Source organism: Abramis brama (assembly GCF_963993115.1).
Source record: "Abramis brama genome assembly, chromosome: 19".
NCBI lineage: Eukaryota > Metazoa > Chordata > Actinopteri > Cypriniformes > Leuciscidae > Abramis > Abramis brama.
The window spans coordinates 2464900-2491564 of NC_139981.1; the positions used below are offsets into that span (position 1 = coordinate 2464900).

General features: G+C 36.5%; 2 protein-coding genes across 4 annotated transcripts in view; both read left to right on the plus strand.

Moving 5' to 3' along the window:
- The first annotated feature begins 1179 nt into the window (after window positions 1-1179).
- Window positions 1180-15094, plus strand: tsnax (translin-associated factor X). The gene is made up of 6 exons (XM_084092846.1): window positions 1180-1508; window positions 1638-1730; window positions 1823-1937; window positions 3452-3582; window positions 12512-12621; window positions 14460-15094. The coding sequence occupies exons 1-6, from the start codon at window positions 1493-1495 to the stop codon at window positions 14835-14837; spliced, it is 843 nt and encodes a 280-aa protein (XP_083948972.1). The 5' UTR covers window positions 1180-1492; the 3' UTR covers window positions 14838-15094.
- A 2876-nt stretch (window positions 15095-17970) lies between these two features.
- Window positions 17971-26665, plus strand: part of disc1 (DISC1 scaffold protein) — a 61566-nt gene continuing 52871 nt past the window's right edge. For all 3 annotated transcript variants that reach the window (XR_014603541.1, XM_084092932.1, XM_084092933.1), the window contains exon 1: window positions 17971-18524. Coding sequence is in view for 2 of the 3 variants with exons in the window: in XM_084092932.1 (XP_083949058.1) it covers window positions 18431-18524 (94 nt within the window). In the remaining variant the exon portion in view is untranslated. The remainder of the gene's footprint in view (window positions 18525-26665) is intronic.

The window sequence follows — 26665 nt, forward strand, 5'->3', positions numbered from 1 at the left end:
TAAATCAGGGGTTTCAAACTGGGGTCCGGCCAAGTGCTGGGGGTCCGTGGAAAACTTTAGAGAAAAACAGATAAAAAAATATAATAATAATAATAATAATAAAATTAAAGTAGGCTAAATAGATAAAAACTTTGATTACAATATTAAATAATAAATTAAATATTTAAACAAATAAATAATAGGTCTACATCTAACAACACAGCACTATAGAAGAAAAAACACAACAAAATAGAAAATAAATAGCATATTTTACACATATTTATGATATTAGGCTATAATATTTGGGGGTCCGTGGCATCTAACAGACTGAAAACCTGTGATCTAAATGACCACGTCACATTTGTTCAAGTTGCTAACCAAGCAAATATATGGGATTTCAATAAAATGCACATAAATGTAGTATCATGATGTTTATTTTGTTGTCCACTGCCCCCTATAGGAGCTCGCTGGCACTCGTTCAGACAGTGAGGAGGCTCTAGGTGGCACGTACACAGTTGGCATCAATCCTCCAGGCTGAAGTTCAGGAGGAAGAACTGTAATCTGATATACTGTATATGTGCAATCAAAGGAGCTCTCTCTCTCTTTCTCTCTCTCTCTCTTTCTCTCTCTCTCTCTCTCTCCCTCTCCCTCTCTCTCTCAATTTGTTTTATCCTGTGCCATGACCATGAGAGTAGTGATAGTAAAGGAAACATTATGTAAATATCATTGTATATGAATATGAAACAATGTACAATTGTACCACTACAATACTTTTTTGTAAAAATCTACACCTTGTCATTCATTCATTCATTCATTCATTTTTATTCACTAGTTTGTTTGTTTGTTTGTTCATTCGTTCGTTCATTCATTCACTCTTTTTTCATTTAATTTCTTTTCATTTTTCATTTAATTTCTTAAATTTAATTTATTTTCTTTTCATTTAATTCAATTTATTTTCATTTCATTTAGTTTACTTTCAATTATTTTAATTTATTTTAATGTCGTTTATAAGAAAATAATATAAAAATTACTTTGACATAAAAACAGTTATGAAAATATACGCTTTCTAAATGATTTAAACGAAATTTGAGCACCTAAATCATTTAAAGAAGATCACTTTTACTACTGGACTAAAAATAACCTCGGAAGTCAATGGACCAGGTTAAACTACATTACCCAGAATGTCTTGCGGCAACACGCAATCAACACGCGCAGGTCCCGTGTAAACAATGGAAGTCCGTGTGCGTGCCAGCGTTCAAATTAAACCGAGTCGGACGTAAATCGCTGTTTTTATAACGAATGCACGGTTTGATTACACATTTATAAAATAAGTTGTTTCTAGGTTTAATATTTGCGGAAGTACGTAATCACACAGGCACACGTGTAAACCCACGATAAAGGCGTTCAGCTGGATTTACACGCACTAAAATCACAATCAGCTGGTAAAATAAAAGAGTTTACTGTACATAACTGAACAGTTCACGTGTCCAGTGAAAAACACGTTACTACAGAGATGAGTAAACGAGAAGGTAAAGCCTGACGACGTCTTTGATTTTCATGCAGAAATCCTCGTACTAAGATTCGTTTGCTCATAGATTGCCGTGACGGTGAGTTATGTTCTCATTTATGTAAATATATGTTTTTAATGTTCGTCTTAGACGAGGGATGCGGCCGAAGACGAAGGACAGAAGTCGGACAGAAGTCCGAGGACTGTGTGAACCCAGATTCAGCTGTCATTGCTGCTTTCAAAGGTGAGTGTGTGTGTGTGTGTGTGTGTGCGCAGCATCATGTGTTAACGACACCAGATTAATGAATCTGATTTATTTACTGGTTTCTCCGACAGTATTCCAGCAAGAACTGGACACCAAGCATGATAAATATGAGCGTTTGGTGAAAAGCAGTCGAGATATCACCATTGAGAGCAAACGGACCATATTCCTCCTGCACAGGGTGACCAGGTGAGATCCATTCAAGAGCTTGCTTATGTACATGATATATATTCTTTATACATAATTATGTGATCCTGGACCACAAAACCAGTCACATGGGTCAATTTTCTTAAATTGAGATGTATACATCACCTGAAAGCTATAAATAAGCTTTACATTGATGTATGGTTTGTTAGGATAGGACAATATTTGGCCGAGATACAACTATTGAAAATCTGGAATCTGAGGGTGCAAAAAAATCAAAATATTGAGAAAATCTCCTTTAAAGTTGTGCATTTATGTTCGCGATTCACTCACAAAAATAAATGTTTCATATATTTACGGTAGGAAATTTATAAATTATCTTCATGGAACATGATCTTTACTTAATATCCTAATGATTTTTGGCATAAAAGAAAAATCAATAATTTTGACCCATACAATGTATTGTTGGCTATTGCCACAGATATACCCATGACTGGTTTTGTGATCCTGGGTCACATATATTTGAGAAAATAGTCAAATAAAGTGAATAGGTAGTGAAATACTTTACAGTTAGTAGGAATGAATAGATAGATAGATAGATAGATAGATAGATAGATAGATAGATAGACAGAAGGATAGATAGATAGATAGATAGATAGATAGATAGACAGAAGGATAGATGGATAGATAGATAGATAGACAGATAGATAGATAGATAGATAGATAGATAGATAGATAGACAGAAGGATAGATGGATAGATAGATAGATGGACAGAAGGATAGATAGATAGATAGATAGATAGATAGATAGATAGATAGATAGACAGAAGGATAGATAGATAGATAGATAGATAGATAGACAGAAGGATAGATGGATAGATAGATAGATAGAAAGATAGATAGATAGATAGACAGAAAGATAGATAGATAGATAGATAGATAGATAGATAGACAGAAGGATAGATGGATAGATAGATAGATAGACAGATAGATAGATAGACAGAAGGATAGATAGATAGATAGATAGATAGATAGATAGATAGATAGATAGACAGAAGGATAGATGGATAGAAGGATAGATGGATAGATAGACAGAAGGATAGATAGATAGATAGACAGAAGGATAGATAGATAGATAGATAGATAGATAGATAGATAGATAGATAGATAGATAGATAGATAGATAGATAGACAGAAGGATAGATGGATAGATAGATAGATGGACAGAAGGATAGATAGATAGATAGATAGATAGATAGATAGATAGATAGATAGATAGATAGATAGACAGACAGATAGATAGACAGATAGATAGATAGATAGATAGATAGATAGATAGATAGATAGATAGATAGATAGAATTGTTTGTGTTTTAATAAATTGGTTGACTTAGAATCTGATAATTGATAAAAAGGAAAATAAGCCAAAGGAAAGCCTTCATCATAGTACAAAGTAACTTTAGATTTTGTATGTGACTTATACTGTGAGTTTTTCACGGATAAGAGCATCTGCGAAGTGCCTTAACTGAAAACGAAACACACACTCATGCTTATTTACAGTGTTCCAGATGTGGAGGAGATCCTGAACGAGGCAGATGTGAAACTGGACAGCGTGAGGCAGAAGATCGGACAGATCGCAGAAGAACTGAGAGGAGAAGATTTACACCAGTTCCACCGAGCAATTACACCAGGTACTGTCAGTGGACAGCCGAACGTTCATCTCAGTTTTAGTTTTTATTTAATTCCATTTAGTTTTAGTGCTTCAACTTCAACTTACTTCAGTTTATTGCCAAGGCAACATTTCAAAATTTTTGTTTAAAGTTTTTTTTATTTAAAACTAATATTTATATTTTATTTTATTTCAGCTTTATTTCAGTTAACATAAGTGGTGGTAATGATAATAACCCTGATTGTACCTCTCAATTATTTTTTGAACACTAATATATATATATTATATAGTCCTGTCAAATCGATTACTCGCAATTAGTTGTATCTAACATAAAAGTTTTTATAAGTGTTTATATAATATGTGTGTGTGCACATATATGTATGCATACATATATTATATAAACGTTACACAAACTTTTATGTTAGATGCGACTAACTGCGATTAATCAATTTGACAGGACTATTATTATATAATTTAGATTAAGTAATTCTGTGCTAGTCTTATAAGACCTGATGTGGATCATAAAATGACAACATTTAGTCTAATATCTGGTTCTTATGATACTTTCATGAGTTTAACATGCGTTTTTATATGCAAATCTTGCCATCATCATCATCACAGTGTTGAAGACTTTTGGGTCTCTCTGCTCAAACCTGTGTTGTTGGTCTGCACTTTACGCCACTACGTATTACGTAATATCTCATCTTGCTTAATAATTAGTAATAATAATACTAATTTGTTACATTTATATCTATTTGTTACATATTCATGGTCAACATGATCCAAAAATCTTTCCAAAAAAGGTCACCATGCTTTTCCAGCCATTATTATTTTTGTCTTTCATAAGAGGAGCGAGGGCAGACACAATGTCTGCAAACTTCTGAGGAAAGTGTGGATAAGGGAGGGAGGGGACCTACCAAATTCTGCGGTTATCTAACGGTAAGGGGAAGTCATTTTTAGATTATGGTCGCAGAGAAATCATCGGGGTCTTTCTAGCGACGTGACCGAGGTCAGATCCTGTCAATTAGGTTTCTATTTTTCTTTTTGTTTGAAGAGCTTTATTGGTTTGTGAGGGGCAAGCAGACGTCGCTCGACCTCGGGTCCAAGCGTTGAGAGAGTCTGTGGTCGTGTTTAATGGGCTTGTTTTTGCACAAAACCCATTAAAGCTACTTGGGGGTAAATTTGACACTAATTGCATCCAGTAAGTTCACGCTGTGCATGAACAGGTAATATGATAATAACATGACCTTCTGTAATCAACTGAATACTCAATTAATTGTTACATAAGCTGCTTCAAAGTCATGTCAATCATCAGATTTATGAGTCGAGTGCACTCAAATGACACTATAAATACTGTAATCAGCATTAACTTTAAGCACAGATTTCATGTGTTGATTTAAGAATAATAGTGGAAATAAACTGGTATTGCCCATAGTTCAATTTTAATTGTGAATGCTGGTTAGTTTGTTTGCATTCTGGGAACTATAATTAATATTTTCCCATAAATAAAGCACAAATAATGCACATTTTCTCTTTCTTTTTGTTGTAGTAGCATTAAGCAACATAGTATTTTTGTTAGGATTTACACCGAGAACAATGATTTAGATATGAAAATGAAATAGAAAATACTATTTCAGGCTTTCTACTTCATTTCAGTGTGTTACTTGCCCTTTCTTTGTAATTATTAGTGAAATTTACTAGCAATTTGAAAAGTGAAAATTGTTTCAATGTAAATCCTACTTCCTAGAAATGTAAATCCATCCTTTTTTGTGAAAATGGAAAGAAATATTACATTAAAGTTTTTTTTTTCAAATGCATCTGTTTTATTACAACCAAAAAATACACTTTTAAGACTTGCACATGCATTTCTGCTGAAAAGGCAAAGATTTTTTGCATGTTCTGCAAGATCCCTCTTTCTATTAAACAATTTTTTTGGACTGGACTGTCCTAATTTTAATGCAAGTAACACAGCGTTTTATTTAGTAAGATCACTTAAGGACTTGTTTAGGAAGATTTGACCAAAAAAAAAAAGCTTTAGAATTTTTGTGTACATGTAAAACATCTGAATTTCTTTCTATATTTTGTCTGGTTTTTATTTGATGCAAAAAAAATAGACTCAGTTGCTACTACTATACCAAAATACTTAAAATGTGCTAAAATAAATGTGCTCAATATAATCATAATGCATAATTAGGACTTATAAGTTGGACCAAATTATCAGCATCATAGAGAGGCACCATTAAATCATTCGCTTATTTTATTTCTCCTATAGTCTTGGTACTGTCTATTTAAGCAGCAATATTATTATATATTTTTTTTGATGACGGCATGTTTGCATGAAGAATTTCCTGTCTTTTTTCTCTTCTACAAATGCACATTTTATTCAGCATGTGAACCGTGTCTTTTCTGCTCGATTACGAGTGTTTCTCCACACACTGTACCTGATAGAAATGAAGATAACCCAATGCCCGTATTAGAAACGGCGCTTTTCTTTCATGCCTGGCATCAAACTCCTGCATAGCACAGCGTTTAGACCGTCATCTCCATTCACTGACACACACAAACACACTCTATGTCTCCAGTGTTTGGCTCACTGAAAGCCTAATTATCTGTTTCCTCTTGGCTCAGAAAGCTTGGTGAAGGGTACACAAGACACACTGGCACAGTTCATCAGCGTCTGATCTGGGTTCAGAGATGGACCATATATAATGCAGCTCTGTTATTGTGGCAAAAGGCCTTGAGCGTTTAATTCTTGACCGTCAGAGATGAAGAGGTCAGTGGTGTTAAACCTGGACAGAGATGGTTTCTGGTTGGGTTATTATCTTAAGGTCTTGTTTGATGGTGTAGTAGTTTTGTCAGCGTCCGTCTGTTAATCACGTCCATCTCACAATACAATATTTGCAAATATTCAGTTTAAACGATATTTTGAATTTTGAGATCTTATAAAGCTATTAACTTTTTTTTTCTGTTGCTTGTTGTGTATGTTGTTGTTTTTGTTTCTTCCAATTTTTGCCTTTTATTAATTAATAAATTATTTACACTTATACTTAATATACATACTGTATATAAGCTTCTCCTATAAATCTATTTTTTAACGGTTGTGTATGTGAATTGCTTTGTGCTTTCCAAAACAAAACATAAGTATGATAGCTAAAAATCAAAGGATGAAAGATAAGTCGGATGCTATTGATTAACTGATCACTTAGTCCAACATTTTGAGATTGTCCTCATCTTCTTGGATGATTAACAGATTAACACGATCTCTTTTCCTCTACTCCCAAAAAATACACTTCTACTACTGTGAGTTTGTACAGCTTTCTAAAATAAGATGCCATAATGTAATAAAATACACAAAACTTTTGAACAGTAGTGTCATTCAGTATCATTCAGATACTATTATAGTTTTTATTAATATTTTTATGTTTATATTTCGGGTTTTGTAACTTTTATTAGTTTTAAAAAAAAGTGTAGTTTTTATTCATTTTTAAAAACTAAAACTTAATTTCGAGTTTTAGTTATTTTACTAAATCTGAAAATAAAAATGAGAAATGTTGCCTTGGCTCCAAAAGTTTTTCCATTTCTTTTTATTTCAAGCAACATTTTTTTATGCTTTTAGTTTTAGTTAACTATAATAACCCTGATTTGTAATATATATATATATATATATATATACAGTGAGGAAAATATTTGAACACCCTGCTATTTTGCAAGTTCTCCCACTTAGAAATCATGGAGGGGTCTGAAATTGTCATCGTAGGTGCATGTCCACTGTGAGAGACATAATCTAAAAAAAACAAACAAGAAATCACAATGTATGATTTTTTTAACTATTTATTTGTATGATACAGCTGCAAATAAGTATTTGAACACCTGAGAAAATCAATGTTAATATTTGGTACAGTAGCCTTTGTTTGCAATTACAGAGGTCAAACGTTTCCTGTAGTTTTTCACCAGGTTTGCACACACTGCAGGAGGGATTTTGGCCCACTCCTCCACACAGATCTTCTCTAGATCAGTCAGGTGTCTGGGCTGTCGCTGAGAAACACGGAGTTTGAGCTCCCTCCAAAGATTCTCTATTGGGTTTAGGTCTGGAGACTGGCTAGGCCACGCCAGAACCTTGATATGCTTCTTACAGAGCCACTCCTTGGTTATCCTGGCTGTGTGCTTCGGGTCATTGTCATGTTGGAAGACCCAGCCTCGACCCATCTTCAATGCTCTAACTGAGGGAAGGAGGTTGTTCCCCAAAATCTCGCAATACATGGCCCCGGTCATCCTCTCCTTAATACAGTGCAGTCGCCCTGTCCCATGTGCAGAAAAACACCCCCAAAGCATGATGCTACCACCCCCATGCTTCACAGTAGGGATGGTGTTCTTGGGATGGTACTCATCATTCTTCTTCCTCCAAACACGTTTAGTGGAATTATGACCAAAAAGTTCTATTTTGGTCTCATCTGACCACATGACTTTCTCCCATGACTCCTCTGGATCATCCAAATGGTCATTGGCAAACTTAAGACGGGCCTTGATATGTGCTGGTTTAAGCAGGGGAACCTTCCGTGCCATGCATGATTTCAAACCATGACGTCTTAGTGTATTACCAACAGTAACCTTGGAAACGGTGGTCCCAGCTCTATTCAGGTCATTGACCAGCTCCTCCCGTGTAGTTCTGGGCTGATTTCTCACCTTTCTTAGGATCATTGAGACCCCACGAGGTGAGATCTTGCATGGAGCCCCAGTCCGAGGGAGATTGACAGTCATGTTTAGCTTCTTCCATTTTCTAATGATTGCTCCAACAGTGGACCTTTTTTCACCAAGCTGCTTGGCAATTTCCCCGTAGCCCTTTCCAGCCTTGTGGAGGTGTACAATTTTGTCTCTAGTGTCTTTGGACAGCTCTTTGGTCTTGGCCATGTTAGTAGTTGGATTCTTACTGATTGTATGGGGTGGACAGGTGTCTTTATGCAGCTAACGACCTCAAACAGGTGCATCTAATTTAGGATAATAAATGGAGTGGAGGTGGACATTTTAAAGGCAGACTAACAGGTCTTTGAGGGTCAGAATTCTAGCTGATAGACAGGTGTTCAAATACTTATTTGCAGCTGTATCATACAAATAAATAGTTAAAAAATCATACATTGTGATATCTGCATTTTTTTTATTTAGATTATGTCTCTCACAGTGGACATGCACCTACGATGACAATTTCAGACCCCTCCATGATTTCCAAGTGGGAGAACTTGCAAAATAGCAGGGTGTTCAAATACTTATTTTCCTCACTGTATATATATATAATAATATATATAATAATATAATATTAATTATAATAAACCCAGGAGTCAGAAATCCCCTACGTTTGAGATTCTAACAGATGAACAAGTGTTGCAACTTTAAGTCTTGCTCTAGTTAGTGATTTTGACTTTTAGCCTCAGTGTGTTTACATCCAGTAAGGTGACAGTTCTGTCAAATTAACCTCCAAAGAAATGTCTTGCAGAGGGAGTCTCCAATCTCATGCTTGATAACGCTATCTCACTTCCTTCTGAGCCTGAGAGAAGACAACAAAACCTTCAGGATTTCAGCTTGTCTGGGAACCGCGAGCACTGCTCTCGTTCACGCGCACTGCATCATGAAGAACTGTGCGTTTTCGGGCGAGACTCAAATTAGGTTTTTGTTTTCATTTTTATGTTGAAAATTGTCACACTGCATGCAAATCGGTGCCCGGGGAGCGACAGATAAGAACGTCTTTGATGTTAATTGCCACTCCGAAAGTAAAGCTTAATCACAAAGTCTTCCGTCCTGTCATTATTGTCCTGGTGTTTACACAAGATCTGGACACAAATACAGCGGTCAGTCGCTCAGCCCAGTTAAACATCATCTACTGACTGAGGCTGTTTAAATGCCTGAAAATAACTTCACATTACGACATCTTAGGGTTCAACACGTTTTGCTGTTAAAAACGCGAGACTCAGGTCAGTTTAACCAGAGCCCGTCTACGGAGAGCCTGGCCACTCCCTATTAAGTCCTATTGTACCGAATTTTGGTTGTAGTTCCACCAGAGTTCCACTGGGGGCGATCGCCCATGAGTGCAGAATGAATGGGAGTCTATGGTGCTAGACGGCTAAATTTGTCTCTTTCACCCGATTGCCATTGAGAAATCTCAGATTTGATTGTAGGTTTTGCAAGTTCAACATGGGTTATAGGTCGAAAGTTGAATGAACGAGTACTTATGTCCTTTCGATTTCTTACAGGTTGAGTTGTTGTTGCCCATAACACGCTAGCATTCTGCTAATGAACGCTGATTGGTCAGTGAAGGACTGATTACGACCAGAGATACCGCTTGATGGCATAGTGTGTGTGTGTGTGTATTTTCGGCGTGGTCTTTTAAAACAACAAAACAAAAACTCTTCTAGCACGTGTGTTTGCCTGTGTCAGCTGTGTTGTCGATGCCTCGAAAGAAAAGAAGGTGCAGAGCGCGAAAGCACCAGAGTGACTGAAGGATTGCCGTAAAGCAGTATCTCTGGTCGTACGATGTGTATGACATCATTGACATTTTAAAAGACTTTTTAAAGCAAATAAGTGACTCTAAAAAAATCTAACACCCTGCAGTGTGTAATTTCTTTGCATCTCCTTTCGAATACAACATTCAACTTACTAGACAAAAAATTATATCTTGAGAAAAGTGGATTTTGAGGGGTATAGCGCCATAGACCTCAGCGCCCTCATATGGAGTCAGAGTGTAACTGCAACCAGTTCAGAAGCCGGAAGTTTACTGAGAGTGGAAGTTCTCCCTTTATTAGACATTCTCTGGTGGAATGAAATAAAAGCTGGAGGTCTAGAGACCCGTTGAGTGCGACCGTCTATGGAACGCCAAACGGGTCATACGGTCAAACATGTTTACATTGAAAAACAATGGAAAAGGGGCGCAGTTCAGTGTGAACAGCCCATAGTTGGAAAATAAATATACACTAACAGTGTCTTAAAGGGATAGTTCACCCAAAAATGAAAATTCTATCATTATTTACTCCAAAACCTTAAATAATCCAAACCTGTAAGACTTTTGTTCATCTTTGGAACACAAATGAAGATCTTTTTGATGAAATCTGATTGTTTTCTGTCCCTCTTTTGACAGCTACGCAACTGACACTGACGCTTCAAAAAGTTCATAAAGAGATCGTAAAACTAATCCATATGAATTGAGCGGTTCAGTCCAAATTTTCTGAAGAGTCGATCGCTTTATATGATGAACAGGTTTAATTTAGGCTTTTATTCACATACAAACATTCATCAACTCACACATCAGTTCAAGCATGTTCGCTTGACGTGTTCATTCTCATGTTTCGCAGCATGTTTGAGCTTCAGCAAAAACCAAAGAAACTAATACTTTTATTCAGCAAGGATACATTAAAATGAACAATTAAGACATTTATAATGTTACAAAAGATTTCGCTGTTCTTCTGAACTCTATTCATCAAAGAATCCTTAAAAAAATGATCGACATTTCTACAAAAATATTACATTGATAATAATCAGAAATGTTTCTTGAGCATCAAATCATCATATTAGAATGATTTCTGAAGGATCATGTGACACTGAAGACTGGAGTAATGATGCTGAAAATTCAGCTTTGATCACAGGAATAAATTACACTTTACTATAAATTCAGCTGTTTTAAATTATAATAATATTTCACAACTTTTGACTCTATTTTGGATCAAATAAATGCAGCCTTGGTGAGTATAAGAGACTTCTTTCAAAAACAAAACAAAACTGATGCCAATTTGTTGACCTGCAGTGTAAATCTCTGTACTTATTTAAAGGCACACTGTGAAACTTTTCAACCTTCATAATATATTTCCAAGACCCTTGTGATGGTACATTGACTTACAATAGGTTGAATGACAGGTCTGCCATAGCCTGACGGGGTCTGTATCGCTTTTACTGGCACTACGTAACTGCGGGGTTCGGGTAGTAACCCGAGCACAAAAAAAACTACGAAATTCGACTGCTTTACGGCATACGTCACTTCCCCCATCACTTCCTCAAATTTGGACGTGAGCGTTTATATACTGTCTATGGACGTGAGAGGCCAACCAGCGTTTGTTTTCGGCTTTCGTGCGTATGTTTTTGTCATGGGGGCTGTTTACACCTGGCCACTTCATGCGTTTTCTCAGATCGGATAGCTATCTGATCGTGAAAAGACCAGGTGTAAATGTCCTCCGAAACGCATTCAAGACGGATTTGAATCCGACCGCTCAAACCACTTCAGGAGGAGGTCTGAGACGCATTCCAGACGAAACTGGACAAGTGTAAATGCATCCGGTTGTTGAAACCACATATGTAAATTGTACTCCTCCCAAAAATGCTAAAAATAAAAACGTGTGAGAGCGTGTTATAGGCTATATGTTATTGCCAGATATGACGACGCTACTGGAACACGCATCACCGCAGATGAGCAACTGAGCATATTCATCAAGACAACGTGCAAACTATCGCAAATCAAAGTGAAAGTAAATCGCAGACGCTTAACACACAATCATCATCATTAAAAGTAAAGAAATGAAGTGATCTTACCAGGGCTGTTGCCGCTCTCTCTTATTGCGGTCACATTTATGTGACCAGGTGTAAATGGAATTGTTTTGATAAATCAGAAATCCGATCTGAGAAAACGCATGAAGTGGCCAGTAAATTTACGTATTTACGGTATTTACGACAGTGCAAGTATTCCATAGCGACTCTAGGGGTCGCTGTTTGACAAAAACACAATTCCTTCACAGTGTGCCTTTAAGATTATGAAACAAAATGTAGAAGATACACAGAGATTTACTAGACTATTGTGAGGTACAAGATCAGGGCTCTGGCTTTTTGAAGTGTAATGATGTTGTGAAATGATCAAATGAAAGCTTTGAGTTGAAGGAGCGCAGTAATGGACAGAGCGTCTTTGTTTTCTGTATTTTCAGGGATTCAGGAGTATGTGGAGGCCGTGTCCTTCCATCACTTCATCCGGCATCGCACACTGATCAGCCTGGAGGAGATCAACGCTCGGCTGGTCTTCATGAGGGAAAACAAGGTATGATATCGCACCCTAAAGTCAACCTGAAACACTTTTACGCATCTCTCCTTATATAAACATGACCTCCTTAATGTTGTCTTGCTCGAATAGACGGGCTACGTTTTCAAGAGCACATTCAGCAGGTTTATCAGATCGGTGACAATCACTCCATCTTTTGCTGTTATTTTTAGAAAGTCATGAGGGCTGACTGCTTTGCACGTCTCTCTGTAAATAATTCTCGGAGGTATTTTTAGATGCATTGGTTTAGTTTGAGGGAAAATGTGTGGCCTGTGCATTTATAGTTTTTAGGTATTTAGTTTGTGAATAAACTCTTTTATATAATGGTGTTTGCTACGGCAAGCATCGCTACACTCAAAACATATTTTGTCCTAAATTTAAAATGTATTAGATGTATTTGCATATAAAATTTCGATCCTTTTGGATTACACAGTTTTAACATAAACTAATGCACAAAATGTCATGCATATTTGTCAGTCATGCCTAAATAAAACAGGTCAGATTTCTGCACTAAAAAAATCATGGCATAGTTTATTATTAATAAATAATCATATTTTCAAAACGCATGTACTCAAATTGCTTCAAATCAGCATATGTTCATTGTGAAAACAACTACATTTATTCAGTTAAAAAAAAGTATTAATATGGTTAATATATGAGTAGCTGTGGATCAAGCAATATTCAGTTAGTTCAAATGAATGGGATTAAAACTGAATGGATTTATTGATTATACAAAACCTGGTTATTGTGTATTTAAAATACATTCAGTTTATAAGCACAACTTCAGAAATCTTATCTGTTTAATTTATGTATGATTGACAAATATGCATCACATTAAACGTATTAGTTTAATGTGTTATGGATTATGTAATCCAAATGGATGGAAATATTGTATATGTAATTCAATACATAAATCTTTTTGGCCTGTTTTCACACACAGGGATTAGATTAAGCCAGGATTAGGCCTTAGTTCAATTAGGGCATTTAAGTGGCTTTTATAAACGTGCCGTAGAAAAAAACACACATGACTGTGGTGACATCTGGAGACAAACAATGGCACTGATATATTTTAAGATATGTTGCTTTCAGTTAAAACAGCTCAAACATGCATTTTAGACTTAAAGGGTTAGTTCACCCAAAAATGAAAGTTCTGTCAGTAATTACTCTCCCTCATGTTGTTCCAACCCCGTAAGACTCTCGTTCATCTTCAGAACACAAATTAAGATATTTTTGATTAAATCTGAGAGCTGTCTCACTCCTCCATAGGCTTCTCTCTTATTGAAACTTGCCGGCCCAGAAAGTTAGTAAAGACAATGTTTAAAATAGTCCAAGTGTCTACAGTGGCTCAACCTTAAGTTTATCAAGCAACGAGAATACTTTTAGTGTGCAAAAAACAAACAAAAATAACGACTTTGTTCAACTCTTCATTTTCTTCTGTGTTTCTCTGAGTGAGTTCACGTAGTGTAACAGCGCAGCGCTTCTGGGTTGTACGTCAGAACGGAGGCTCACTATTGGCCGACGCTGGTCATGTGTGTGATGCTGGCCAATAGTGAGCCTCCGTTCTGATGTACAACCCAGAAGCGCTGCGGAGGAGTGAGACAGCTCTCAGATTTAATCAAAAATATCTTAATTTGTGTTCTGAAGATGAACGAAAGTCTTACGGGGTTGGAACAACATGAGGGAGAGTAATTACTGACAGAACTTTCATTTTTGGGTAAACTAACCCTTTAAGCCTCGTCTATGGTTTGAGTGTACTGTTGTTTCTTTGCTAGATTGATCAGTCTCCTATGGCATATTTGACAGTAGATATTCACTGTTTCCTCGTCTCTTTGCTGAAGGCTGTAGATGAGGTCACGTGTCCCGGTCCGTGCGTTCTGACCTTCCAGATAACGCCGACCGATTACCTGCTGGGCATCGCGGACCTGACGGGCGAGCTGATGCGCATGTGCATTAGCAGTGTGGGCAACGGAGACATGGACACGCCGTTCCTCCTCAGCGGATTCCTGAGGGAAATCCACGACGGCTTCTCCTTCATCGGGAACACGGGGCCCTACGAGGTGTCCAAGAAACTGCACACGCTTCGGCAGAGCCTGGGAAAGGTGGAGGACGCGTGCTACACCCTGCGCGTGCGCGGATCAGAGATTCCCAAACACATGCTAGCCGACGTCTTCTCCAGCAGGGCGGCGCACTTGGACCCGGATGATGCGATGCCGTGAGATATGGAGATGAATGTGCATGTTGCACTATAGACTGGGCATATTGTGAGAGTATTTTTAGTTTAAGGTCATATCTCTCTCTGTCAATCTGTATTTGTTTCAATGGTTGCATGTTGTTATCATGCCTTGTTCCTCAATTTTGAGCTGTCATCTTTCATATTAATTGCAAGATGATTGTTCTGTTGTTCTTTCATTTCAACCTGAAAGCTATAAACATGTTTATCACGGTTGTCAATAAAACTTGTTTTTCGTACAAACTCAGCCCTTATGTTTAACTACATCTCAACTGATCACATCAGGGTGACCATTTTATAAGGGGTTAGTTATTTATTTCTCAAATACAATCTGCACTTAGGTTTTTTTTATTGATTTTTACTAGAGCTGTCAAATCGATCAAATCGAGTTTGTTTATATAATATGTGTGTGTGTGTGTGTGTGTGTGTGTGTGTGTGTGTGTGTATATATATATATATATATATATATATATATATATATATATATATATATATATGTGTATATACACACACACACACATATATACACCCAAGCAACATAGTGTTGGCCCAGATCCGGCCCACATCTGGTACATGTGGAATACACATATAAATCAATCCACAATATATATTTATATGCATACACACATATAATATATAAACAAACTTTTATGTTAGGTGCGATTAATCGCAATTAATCGATTTGACGGCATTCACGGCACTAATTTTTACTCGAGAAACAGTTTTTTACTAACAGTTTTCCTACTAAAATGTTAGTTTGATATTGAGGACACAAATTGATTTCCAAATTGAGCCTCTGAAATGAATGGACATTAATGAATGAAAAAGAAAATCTCATTAAAAAAAAAGTCATTCAGCTGTTAACATCGTTGATCTCTATAATATTCTCTCAGGCTTTAGTGTTTTCTCTCTGAACATTTCGACTCGACTCCCACATGAGAGCTCGAGATTTATGAAGCTGTACAACACTGACACACAGTGGCTACATCAAGCGATTACAGGGACGACTACAGTTCAGAAGAGATGCAGGGATGCAAATATCAAAGTATGACAGGTAAATACATGTTCAGGTCTCAAGTCAAGATGATTTTTTTTAAATAAGCAGTCCTGGAGCTGGAATATAGACAATGTAAATATAAAAAAGCTTTACATTTTTGACACTATACAAAACAAAAACATGATCTAAAACACTGTTTCGCTAACTTTCTTATTAAGTTCTGAAAACGCTATTTCTGAATGTTCTTTGAACGTTCAAAACGTCCAGTTTAAAAATAAATAAATAATGTTTCTTGGTTATGCAAGGGAACATTTCATTTTAGAATTTTGCAAAAAAAAAAAAAAAAATACTTTTGAAGGTTCTCTGAAACAAGCATTTAATAAATGTTAGATGAACTAAAGCATTTCAGAAAAATAAAGTTCCATGAATTATGTATAAATAATGTTTTGTTCCCTTTTAGATGGGTAGTTCATATACGGCAGGCCTATACCATACTTCATAGTTTCAATGACTTCAGAATAAAAGTTATAAAATGTGCAAAATAGTCATTATAAAAAAAAAAATTTTTTTACTGATAGTGTATGTTATATTGTCCATTTATCTGTCTTTTTTACTGCAATACATCCTGCTGCTATAGATATTTGTACTAGTCATAATTGTTTCCGAATTGTTAATTTTATATTGCATATATTTTTATATTGTTCATACTTATATTTATATTGCCTTTTTTATGCTCGGAGCCTTGCAACGAAATTTCGCTCAACTGTATAGTGTAAAATGTGCAGTTGAATGACAATAAAGTCTGTCTAAGTCTAAGTGTCAGCAAAAGTCAAAGGTGAAAGTCATGAAAATCCTTAATCTTGCACCTCAAAATCTTATTCTGTGTGTTTAGTGTTTATTGTAATCTGGAAAATGTCAGATATTCTCCTTTACAGTACATCACTCACACTGACCACAGAAGAGCCGTCGTTTGCTGGTTCACTGGTTCACATTGGGACTTAAAGTCACAAGATCAGATGTTAATTTGATTTAGCTGCGTCTGTAAGAGACTTTGATTCTGACACTCTGATGGGTTTAGCTCAATTAAACCATTATGAGACAAGCACAGGCCTTTCCACCGTCTATACAGCACAACACAAAGAGCGGCTCTGTTCATCTGACCGAGACTAACACAGCCCAGTTCAGCTGAGAGAGAGAAAGACACACAACAGGAGCACTCTGTGTGTCCGCATTACGCCTGGGAAACGGATCAGATGGCTTATTATTCCAGACTGCTTATTATTCCAGTTCGTAAATTATATATTAGTACGTTTACTAAAGTGACAGCAGCCTAAAATGGCCTATACATGACTGTTAAGTCAATCAAAGAACAAAAGAAAAAAATCATGCACTCACTGATCTTGACTTAATAACTTTAGTAGCTTTAACACAGATTATTAATTTATATTTAATGCATACAGTGAAATATAAATTAAAATATGCAATGTTATTTTACGTTTGATTATTCAATTACCTAAAAGTTTTAGAACAACTTGGTGAGTAAATGATGATTTTTGGATGAACTATCCCTTTAAGAGAACATGTTCAACCCAGACACAGCTTGAACTGTTGATTAAAATCTGCTTTGAGAATGTTTAGGCCCACTGACAACCAACATAATAACACAGGGACTTTCCGGAAATGTCTTTTGACAAACAATATTTTAGTATGTATTGTCTTGTTGAATATATATATAGCATAGATTTGACATTTATTGTCCTGTTAAATCTAAACGGTGTACAGTTTCAGCAGGATTTTACACGTTTTACAGTGCGTGAATGTCATTGATAAAATATCAAATCAAGTGTTTGCAGGATCTTTTCTCTTCACTAACTTCATTTTTCTTCATCTTGTTTTTTTAGTCAAGTTCACACGTGTCCTAACAGAGGATCAGGTGCATTTCAGATATTGTATATTGTTTGTTCACACTTCTGTTTTGTTTTGCAGGACAATAAATGCCTGTTTGATGTTTTGTAATGACATTATTCAGGCATTTGAAGCCCGTCCAGTTCATGAAGTTGATGGGAGTTTTGCTTTAGTGTGAATCAGAGGAGTCAAATTCCAGCTGACGTCACTGGAACTCCTTCACGCGCCACATAACGGCACAAAGTGCGGCTGTTATCCGGCTCTCGTCTGATTGTTGACAACCATGTGCCGTGGCTCTGTTTTTCACCCGGAAAAGGGAAATAAAATAAAGAACCTTGAGGTATTTGATACGCATTAATCAGAGGGACACAACCGCGAACTTTCTTCAGGCTTCCCTTCGGCGTTTTCCTCTCACAGGAAACTCGCCATTTTTTTGTGTGGATCTGTTTCTCTTCAAGCATCGATTGAGATTTCATATTTGACAACCCTGCTATCTGCGGACTATTGTTATGTGGAAAGTGTGAAGTAAAATTTCGTATTTCTCTGGGAAAGTGAACGGCGTCGGGTTCACGCGCAAAAGCGCACGCGCCGCGCACCGGAGGATGACACGCGCGCGCGCGGCGTTGGGAGTTTAACTTATCGCACTAGTGCCGTGGATTTACCGGGTTTAAACCAACATGATGTTCGCAGGAATGATAAGAGTGGATAACAACTCAAAAACACACATTACGGACACTGAATCCACTTGTTACCAGTGCGATGTGAGAGCAGGTAAGACAAAATACCATGGTATTTCTTGATGTACATCGGCACTGCACGAAAACAGCTTGGTAAAAATAAAACAATGGTTATTGGAGTAAGTTTTACAAGAAAATAGTATTTTAGTCTGTCTACTTCAAAATTTCACGTTTAATTCGTGTTGTGTTACTGTCATATCTTTGTAATAATTAGTGAAATTTACTAGTAATTTCGGTGTGAATCAGTACATGGTAATCATTCATCTAATAACATGTAATAAATTGAAACACTGACAAAAAAGTATCATTATATTACACTCTACAAAGCTGGGGGTTTTAACCCATGGTTGGGTCAAATATAGACAAACTCAATTGGTTTAAATATTTAAATACAATTTTTAAACCCAACCTTTGGTCTAAATATTTAAATTACATTTTTAAACCCAACAGTTGGATTTGTCCATATTTGACCCAAACATTAGTTGAAACAACCCAGCATTTTTTTTTAAGTTTTATTGGACATGATATGATGTAAATGTTTGCTTTAAGTAGCATGTGTAATGTGCATGTTGTGATGGTGTATTATGTCCCATGATGATTATACCATGTTTTTGAACGCCATATTGTTGCTGTTTGACATATACCATGGTAATTCATTAAACACCATGGTATATATAAAACACCATGCTGTTATCATCTGATACAGTAACTGTACAAACTTTATGTATTGATATTTCTAATGTGCAATATGATCTTTTGGGAACACATTATTTTCTTTTATTCTTCTAGCCACAATCTCTTCCCACATCAAAGTTCAACAAACAGTGTCAGAATGCATTAGGATGGAGCAGCCGGTGGTTTAGTGGTTGAATTATTTTTAGACATCCATCAAAAGGCTAGAAGGGTTTTCAGGAGATCCCCTCCAATCATAACAGCCCTTTGCAATTCAGATCTCGCTTTCAGACGTAATATTGATGGGACCCACAGGCAGGCGGCTCTAGAGAAACTCGAAACTCGCAGAATACAAGATCAAGATGTGGGAGAGAAACCTGAGCAAACGCCTAAAAGACGTTTAAAAGATTCTAGACTTGTACTATCAGCTTTGCAATGTCACAATCTGGATAGTAATAAATACTTACAAGACTGAGCATGAGCGTTTGTAATATCCATCGTTATTAGAGTCAGTGTGAAGCTACTTATGGATGTTGTCAATCTGTCAAAATCTCTGTTCTGTTCTTACATGCATGATTCAGGCCAGTTTGAGCATCTTTATCTGTTCATCGGAGTGAAACATTAAGTTGCATGGAAGATTTTTAAAGAAAAGTGCATCCAAAAATAAAAATATTATCATTTTTTCATTTTTCACTTCCTCATGTCATTCCAGAGTGATTTTTCTTCTTCCGTGAAACACAAAAGAAAGTATTTAGTAGAAGTTCCCGCTGCTCTTTTCCATTGAACGAAAGCAGAAAAGGTTTAATTCTTGCTGTAACGGAATTGGTTATGAGATTAGTGAAAAACAATGGCATTTGGCATCATTCATTTCACACATAATATGGGTTTGGAACGACATGAAGGTGAATGATGACAGAATAACTGTTGTTTAGATACATTTTCATAGTTCTTGTGCTCCTTTATCATCAGATCTGTCTCTGTTCAAATAGTTTCCTTAGTCCACATAGTCTAGTGTGTGTGTGTGTGTGTGTAGTCATTTTCAGCTGGCTTGTGTCTCTCTGAGTGAACAGGAAGTGCGTCGAAACCTTTGCCAGAACTTCAGCAGAACTGCAGCTGCTAAATTTAAATGCAATACGAAGGGTTTCTTTTGTTTGTCAAATTCCCCTGAGCTCGAGTCCCTAACTTAACAAACTACACCAGAAAACATTCCTATCTCCATCCATCCATCATCCATAAGATCCGCCAACATTTCTGCAGAGGTGTGAACCAGTGTTATTTTAGTATAACTGTATTTTAATTTCAGTTTTATTTTTATTTCGGTTAGTAATTTTAGTACTTCAGATTTCAACTATTTCACTTAGTGGCAAAGGCAACATTTCTAATTTTCATTTGACCTTAAAGTCCCCCTGTAAGTCAATAATTGTATCCCTTAAAAGTAAAACTAATCTTTGATCACCAAAATGACATATTTAGCCCAAATGTTTTTTTTCTTCTTAAAATATATAGTATGTAACGCGACACCCTTGCCTCATTTAGTATGCGCGGTACTATGAATATGCAAATGAGCCCCGCCTCCACTCACTCACTCAGCTCAGAGATCCACTGGTTGACGATCACACGTTGATCTGATTGGTTACAAGGTAGTTTGTGATGTCAGAAACACCAGCGATTTCAAAGCGTGTTTTTGAGACTGTCTTTGGTTCACTGCAGTTTTAAGGAGAAAATACTCAGCAATGCTGTCGACTTATGAATTTACACATGATTTGTCTTAAAGCATATTAAAAACACCACATAGACACAAAAGCACTTCCCTGATGACAGCTCTGGTGTGAACATCATGTTGTTGTGGGCACACAGAGAGCTGAGCTTTCTCTCACTCTCGTCTTAACTGTGGTGTTAAAAGGCAGAGAGGAAAAGACTTGTCCATCGAACTCTCACTTCCTCAAACGCTCTGCCGTCACTGGAAGAGTCACGATATACAAGCGTGTGTGAGTGTGGTGAAGCGTCTCCAGACGAGGATCTGAAGCGGATTCCTCACACATTCCTTTTTCCTCTTTACGAGCTCCTCAGCATTCAGTCGTGTGTGTGTGTGTGTGTGTGTGTTTGTGTGTGTGAACTTTGAAGCGCTCGTGAGCGGCCAATGGGAGGCTGAGCAAAGCAGAAGTGTGTTTGGAGAGAGACTCTCTAATCGACAAAGGTAAACACACATGTTTCTCTCAGGGCCACTTGAAAACTGGCTTTTTTATTATGCCAATATTGATTGAAGGCTGTGTGTGGTGTTTAAATTGTTTGTCAGTAATTATTAATGGTGTTTGTAAAGTCAAACATCTGTTACTGTTGCACATACTTGGTGTTTTTCATATACTTTGAGGAACTGATCAAACCTTTTTATGCTCCAGACACGAATGATTCCTCAGTTCATGTGTCTAGTTGAGAAAAGATGTGTTGTTACTTAATTAAAACTGATTAGATGCACCATTTTCACCTGATTGACCATAAAACGGGTGAAAAACGTCCAGACCAGAGATGTTAAATGTTGCAACATCAAGAGAGTTATTGAACTGAATTGAAACAACGCTGAACTTAATTGAGATGTATTTTACTTATATTGAGCTTAATTTACACTGTAAAATGAACAGTAAGTCATGGTGACATGCTTTTACATTACTTTAACTCGGCAAAATAATTTAAGCAATTTCAACTATTCATATATATTTAAATTAAAATGGAAAAAAGTAAAAAGGTACAATATTTACTAATATGGAATTTATTCAACTCTTTTTATTGTGCATTTCCTGATGTGCTATTAAAAAAAAAACATTTATGTGTAAAATTAAAGTGTAAATAAAATGTAAAAAAATGTACAATTTAAAAAAAAAAAGTAAATTAATTAATAATGTATTATAATATTTATTGAAATGGAATTTATTAGACTCTTAAAGCTGATTTTTAAGAGTTTTATTTTAATCTCCGTTCAATTTTAATTTCAACTATTTAAAAAAAATACATTAAAGTTTTGTGTAAAATTAAAGTGTAAAATGTACAAAAATGTACAATTTAAAAATAAATAAATAAATAATAATAAAGTACAATATTTATTGATATGCAATTTATTAAACTCTTAGTTGTTTTTATTGTGAATTTCCTGATGTGCCACCATGAAATTAAAATATTTTTAAGTCAGTGTAAAGTATAGCCAATTTGATTAAACTAGAGTTTTTAAGTTTGAAATACATTTTTTATTTTTTATTACAGTGTAGCTGATATAGAATGTTTCATAATTTATGAGTTTTACAACATTAACACTGTTATTATTATAATTTTTTTATTAATGTGAAGTTGCTTTGAAACTGTATTGTATAAATTTTGACTTGACCCGAATTAACCACAAGTTGAATTCTTTTTACTTGAGCAAAGATGTAAAGTACCTTTGACTTTTGCTTGGGCACCAGATATTCTAGTTGTTTTTGTAGACACTTTTATAAACAAACCACACAGATATTTCCCATATACTTCCTTTTTTTTCATCTTCTTGATTGTTTCATCTTTTCTCTTAGGGAATTGTAACAAGCATGTGTCTTTACAGAGACTTTTGACCGTTTCCTTCCCTTTTGAGGGGAGAGCAGACCTTTAGTGTTCTCTGTCATGTGTATCACTGTTAGCCGTCTACGAGCTGAACTAGACAGTGTTCATGACAGATGGTGGATGCTGAGTCTCAGTTGTGGTTGTAATTGACCCTTCACAGGGAGTTTGATTGACAGGTGATCTGACCAATCATTATCCGCCATCCGCTGAATCCGCCAAAGCGGTCAGGAGAGTTAGTAGATTAATGTCGGAGGATTTCAACTTGAAAAACGAGTGTACTGACGTCTTTCCGCGGTTAAGGCGAGACACTACAGGTGAATAGGGTAAAAAAATTTAACTAGCAGATATCACCATGAAACTTTCCCAGTTGATTACCTACATTAAGATGAGAAAAAAATGTATTACAAGTTTTCTGTCATTTAATGTTTAAATATGCAAATTAGGCACTATCTAATTAAATATGCACTAATTTGCATATATTAAAAAAAAAACTAAATCTGAGTATTGGATAAAGCAAGGTTCAAAATTATTTTTTCATTGTGCTCACATATTAGATGGGAAAAAAATTACAGAGGGATTTATGGATATCTAGTTTTATCCTGTAAATCAGAAAATACTGTCAATAGCCTTAAAAAATGATTTTCGCCATGTTTTTTGGAATAAAATGTTATGTAAATCAGGCTAGGAATAATATATTTACAAATCCCTCTGTAAATGTCTTCATAATATAACTAGGTACAAGACTGGGAAGTTTGGTGTATATCGGTGCTACTGAAGTGGAGATTTCTGACTTGGAGAATGAGAGAAAAGTCATTTTGAGAAAACGGGCTTTAAAGATTTATCATCAGCCAATGAGATTACGCATTCAGCCCTTTTACTTTCACGATTGGTTGCTGATAAAAAGGAAATGACCATATTTGGATCCGACAGCATTGTACAGGAGAGAGAGAGCTTTCCAGCGTTGCGTGTGATGACAGGGTGCAGACAGCGATCGCGGAGCAGCGGGAGGATTTACAACGACAACTTTTGTTGAATTTATGAGAAATCTACAGACGCAAACAGACAAAGTGTAGTAAAATAAAGACCTAAATGTGTATTTCAGACTTTTTTTCACCACAAGTCTGAAAGAAGACATGTTATTGAAGACAAATATCCAAAAATCTCAAAATTGACCAGTAAAAAAAACAAACAATGTTTTTGCCTGCTGTGTCTCACCTTAAAGGTGCCATGTGTAAGAATTGAGGTAAAAATATCCAAAAAATGAGCTACACGCATCAAAAGAATGAGAAGAAATAAGGCGATGATGTAATTAAAAAAATGATAAGTTATAGTGCTGCAGAGATATCAACCTGAATTAGCATGCTAAATTACTAGCCACAGCCCGACAGGTGTCGTAATACCAGTTTCGGCCATGGGAGGCGGTATGCGGGCAACATAACCACCAGCCAAACTGCAATACACGAATAACTCGCACGGCTTGTGGGCGTACTTGAACCTGATGTCAATCATGTGGAAAGTACAGCCCACTACTACGTTTCAGTTCAGGGAAGAGAGCGGAAGAAAGGCTGAAGCATTTACAAGCGCCAAAACTGTATTTATTGTTTGAATTGCGTAATAAAATTGACAGAATCTGAGAGCTGAGATTTTTTTATATCATAACTAACCTGCTCTGTCTAGTCTGTCGGTCTCCGTGTCCTCTTTGCTTCACGATTTTTCTGTGCGTGAGAAAATTGATGTGTGACGTGAGAGCGTGTGAAAAGTGTAAATTGCGTGTCTCACGGTGAATGCGTAGAGTTGGCAGCTCTGGTTACGTTGGCGCTAGCTTGGTCAACATCAGCGAATGCTGTCTGTCAAATTAATGTAATTCAAACTAACAATAAAAATGTAATATGAACAAAACGAATATGAACATATTCACTGGTAAAGGTGAAGGGGAGTAGCTTGAAGATGTCATTTCAAAATCACTTGACATCAACCAACGTTCCTCTGGAGTCAAAACGTCCTCTATACATACAACCGGCGCATCCGGGAACTTAACTGTCAATTTTGTAACCGCCCCTTTTTAGGGGAAAACAAGCCAGACTTCCCATAGACTTCAATACAAAATAGCGGCACAAAACAACGTCCGTACACAGCCGGCAGACGTGTATAACTTCAGAAATCACTTAGATAAAATATGTCGAGTAATTATATGTCCACCCTGCCTTTCATAGAGCGTGAACGATACATTTATAAACTTCATTTGGGCAACTTAAAAACATATCCCGTTTCATTCTACCAGCGTCAAATTGGTCTAACAACCCCACCAAGTGGTTTACCAGGACATTTACTCGTACCTCATCGAGTCACCAGGTAGCCAGTGAATGATTTTACTTCGGTTTTAAGAAGTAAACATCTTTAAATGTATAATATTGTGTCTTTATATTTAGAGTAGCTACTGAGTGCACTTTTCTGTCCAGCTATACAACTAGCCTGATTTAGCTTTCGATAGCGTCATCCGTAATTCATGATATTTCCATAACAGCAAGATATTGATGATGATGGCAGGCAGAGGGCATAAATACATGGAAATGTATTTAAAATAAAATAAAAAATATTATGTGGAAAAAAAATAAATAAATACAAATACATAATAGGGGTAGCCTACTGTGTGAAAAAAATGTTTAAATACAAATTACATGTTTGTAAGGGTTAGTACACGTCCTCAATCCGTTACTGTGTATGGCGCTCGCCGGATTGTTTTCCCCTAAAAGTGGGCGTGAACCATTTCAGAGACGTTCTATGACGCTACGCCGGTTGTATGTATTAGGAGTTGGCTCGGCTTCGGCTATGGCTCTAGGGTCGTTGTGAAGGTAGGGGCGGAGCATAGAGACTATGCCGTTTCTCGGTTGTTACTCTAGCCCTTGTGTGGTGTTCATATTTTTGTTACTCAGCCAGTGTTCGTGGGTCTGGTGGACCCGCTGCATTTTTGGGTTTTTAATTCAACACAATCAAAAATGTAATGTTAAAATACTCAACAGATGTTTACTTCATCCCAATTACAAGCAATATAAACAGCATATATGGTGAATATTTTCTCTTTACCTTTGTTAGATCACATTTAAGAATTGCAACCTCGTGTGGGAATGGCAGGAGTAGAAACACAAAACTCACTCTTGCACTCTTTCACACTTACACACAATCTCTCTCTCACACGCACACACACACACACTCATGCACACACATACACACACCCACAACACACACACAACACACACACAGACACACACAAAACACACACCCACCCACACACACACACATGCACACACACTCACTTGGATATGTGGTTTACAGGGACTCTCCATAGGCATAATGGTTTTTCTAATGTACAAACTGTATAATCTATCCCCCTACACTAACCCTACCCCTAAACCTACCAATCACAGAAAACTTTTGGCATTTTTTGAATTTCAAAAAACACCAATTAGTATGTTTTAGTATGAGGACACAGATGTCGTCATAAACCATGTTTACGTTGTAATACCCATGTCATTATACACAAGGATTATATCCAGTGGACCCGAACATCCTGTGTGTAATATAAATGTGTAGGGGGGGTGTACAGTGTGTTTTCATTGAAAATGTGTTCTGATATATATTCCTCACAGAAAATGAGCCAAGGCCAATGAGTCTCAGCTTGAAAAAATAATTAATTGTATCATTTTTCTTTTGATAAAAAATGAAAACGGGTCCAACAGACCCGAACACCATACAAGGGCTAGAGTAGACCAACTCACTTTCTGGAGGTATACTGCCCCCATCTGGTATGGAATGTGGAGTATGAATTGATTTTTTGGCGGACATTACACAAGGCACCTTTAAAGGGGAACATGGCAACTCTAGCCATTTCTTCACTGATTTTCCCTTTTGTTGTCACGT

Bases quoted from the DNA above. Each gene is read 5' to 3' on its own strand.
- tsnax (XM_084092846.1), top strand. The intron at 1,731-1,822 runs GTGAGTGTGTGT...TTTCTCCGACAG, and splicing joins TGTCATTGCTGCTTTCAAAG to TATTCCAGCAAGAACTGGAC. The intron at 3,583-12,511 runs GTACTGTCAGTG...CTGTATTTTCAG, and splicing joins CCACCGAGCAATTACACCAG to GGATTCAGGAGTATGTGGAG.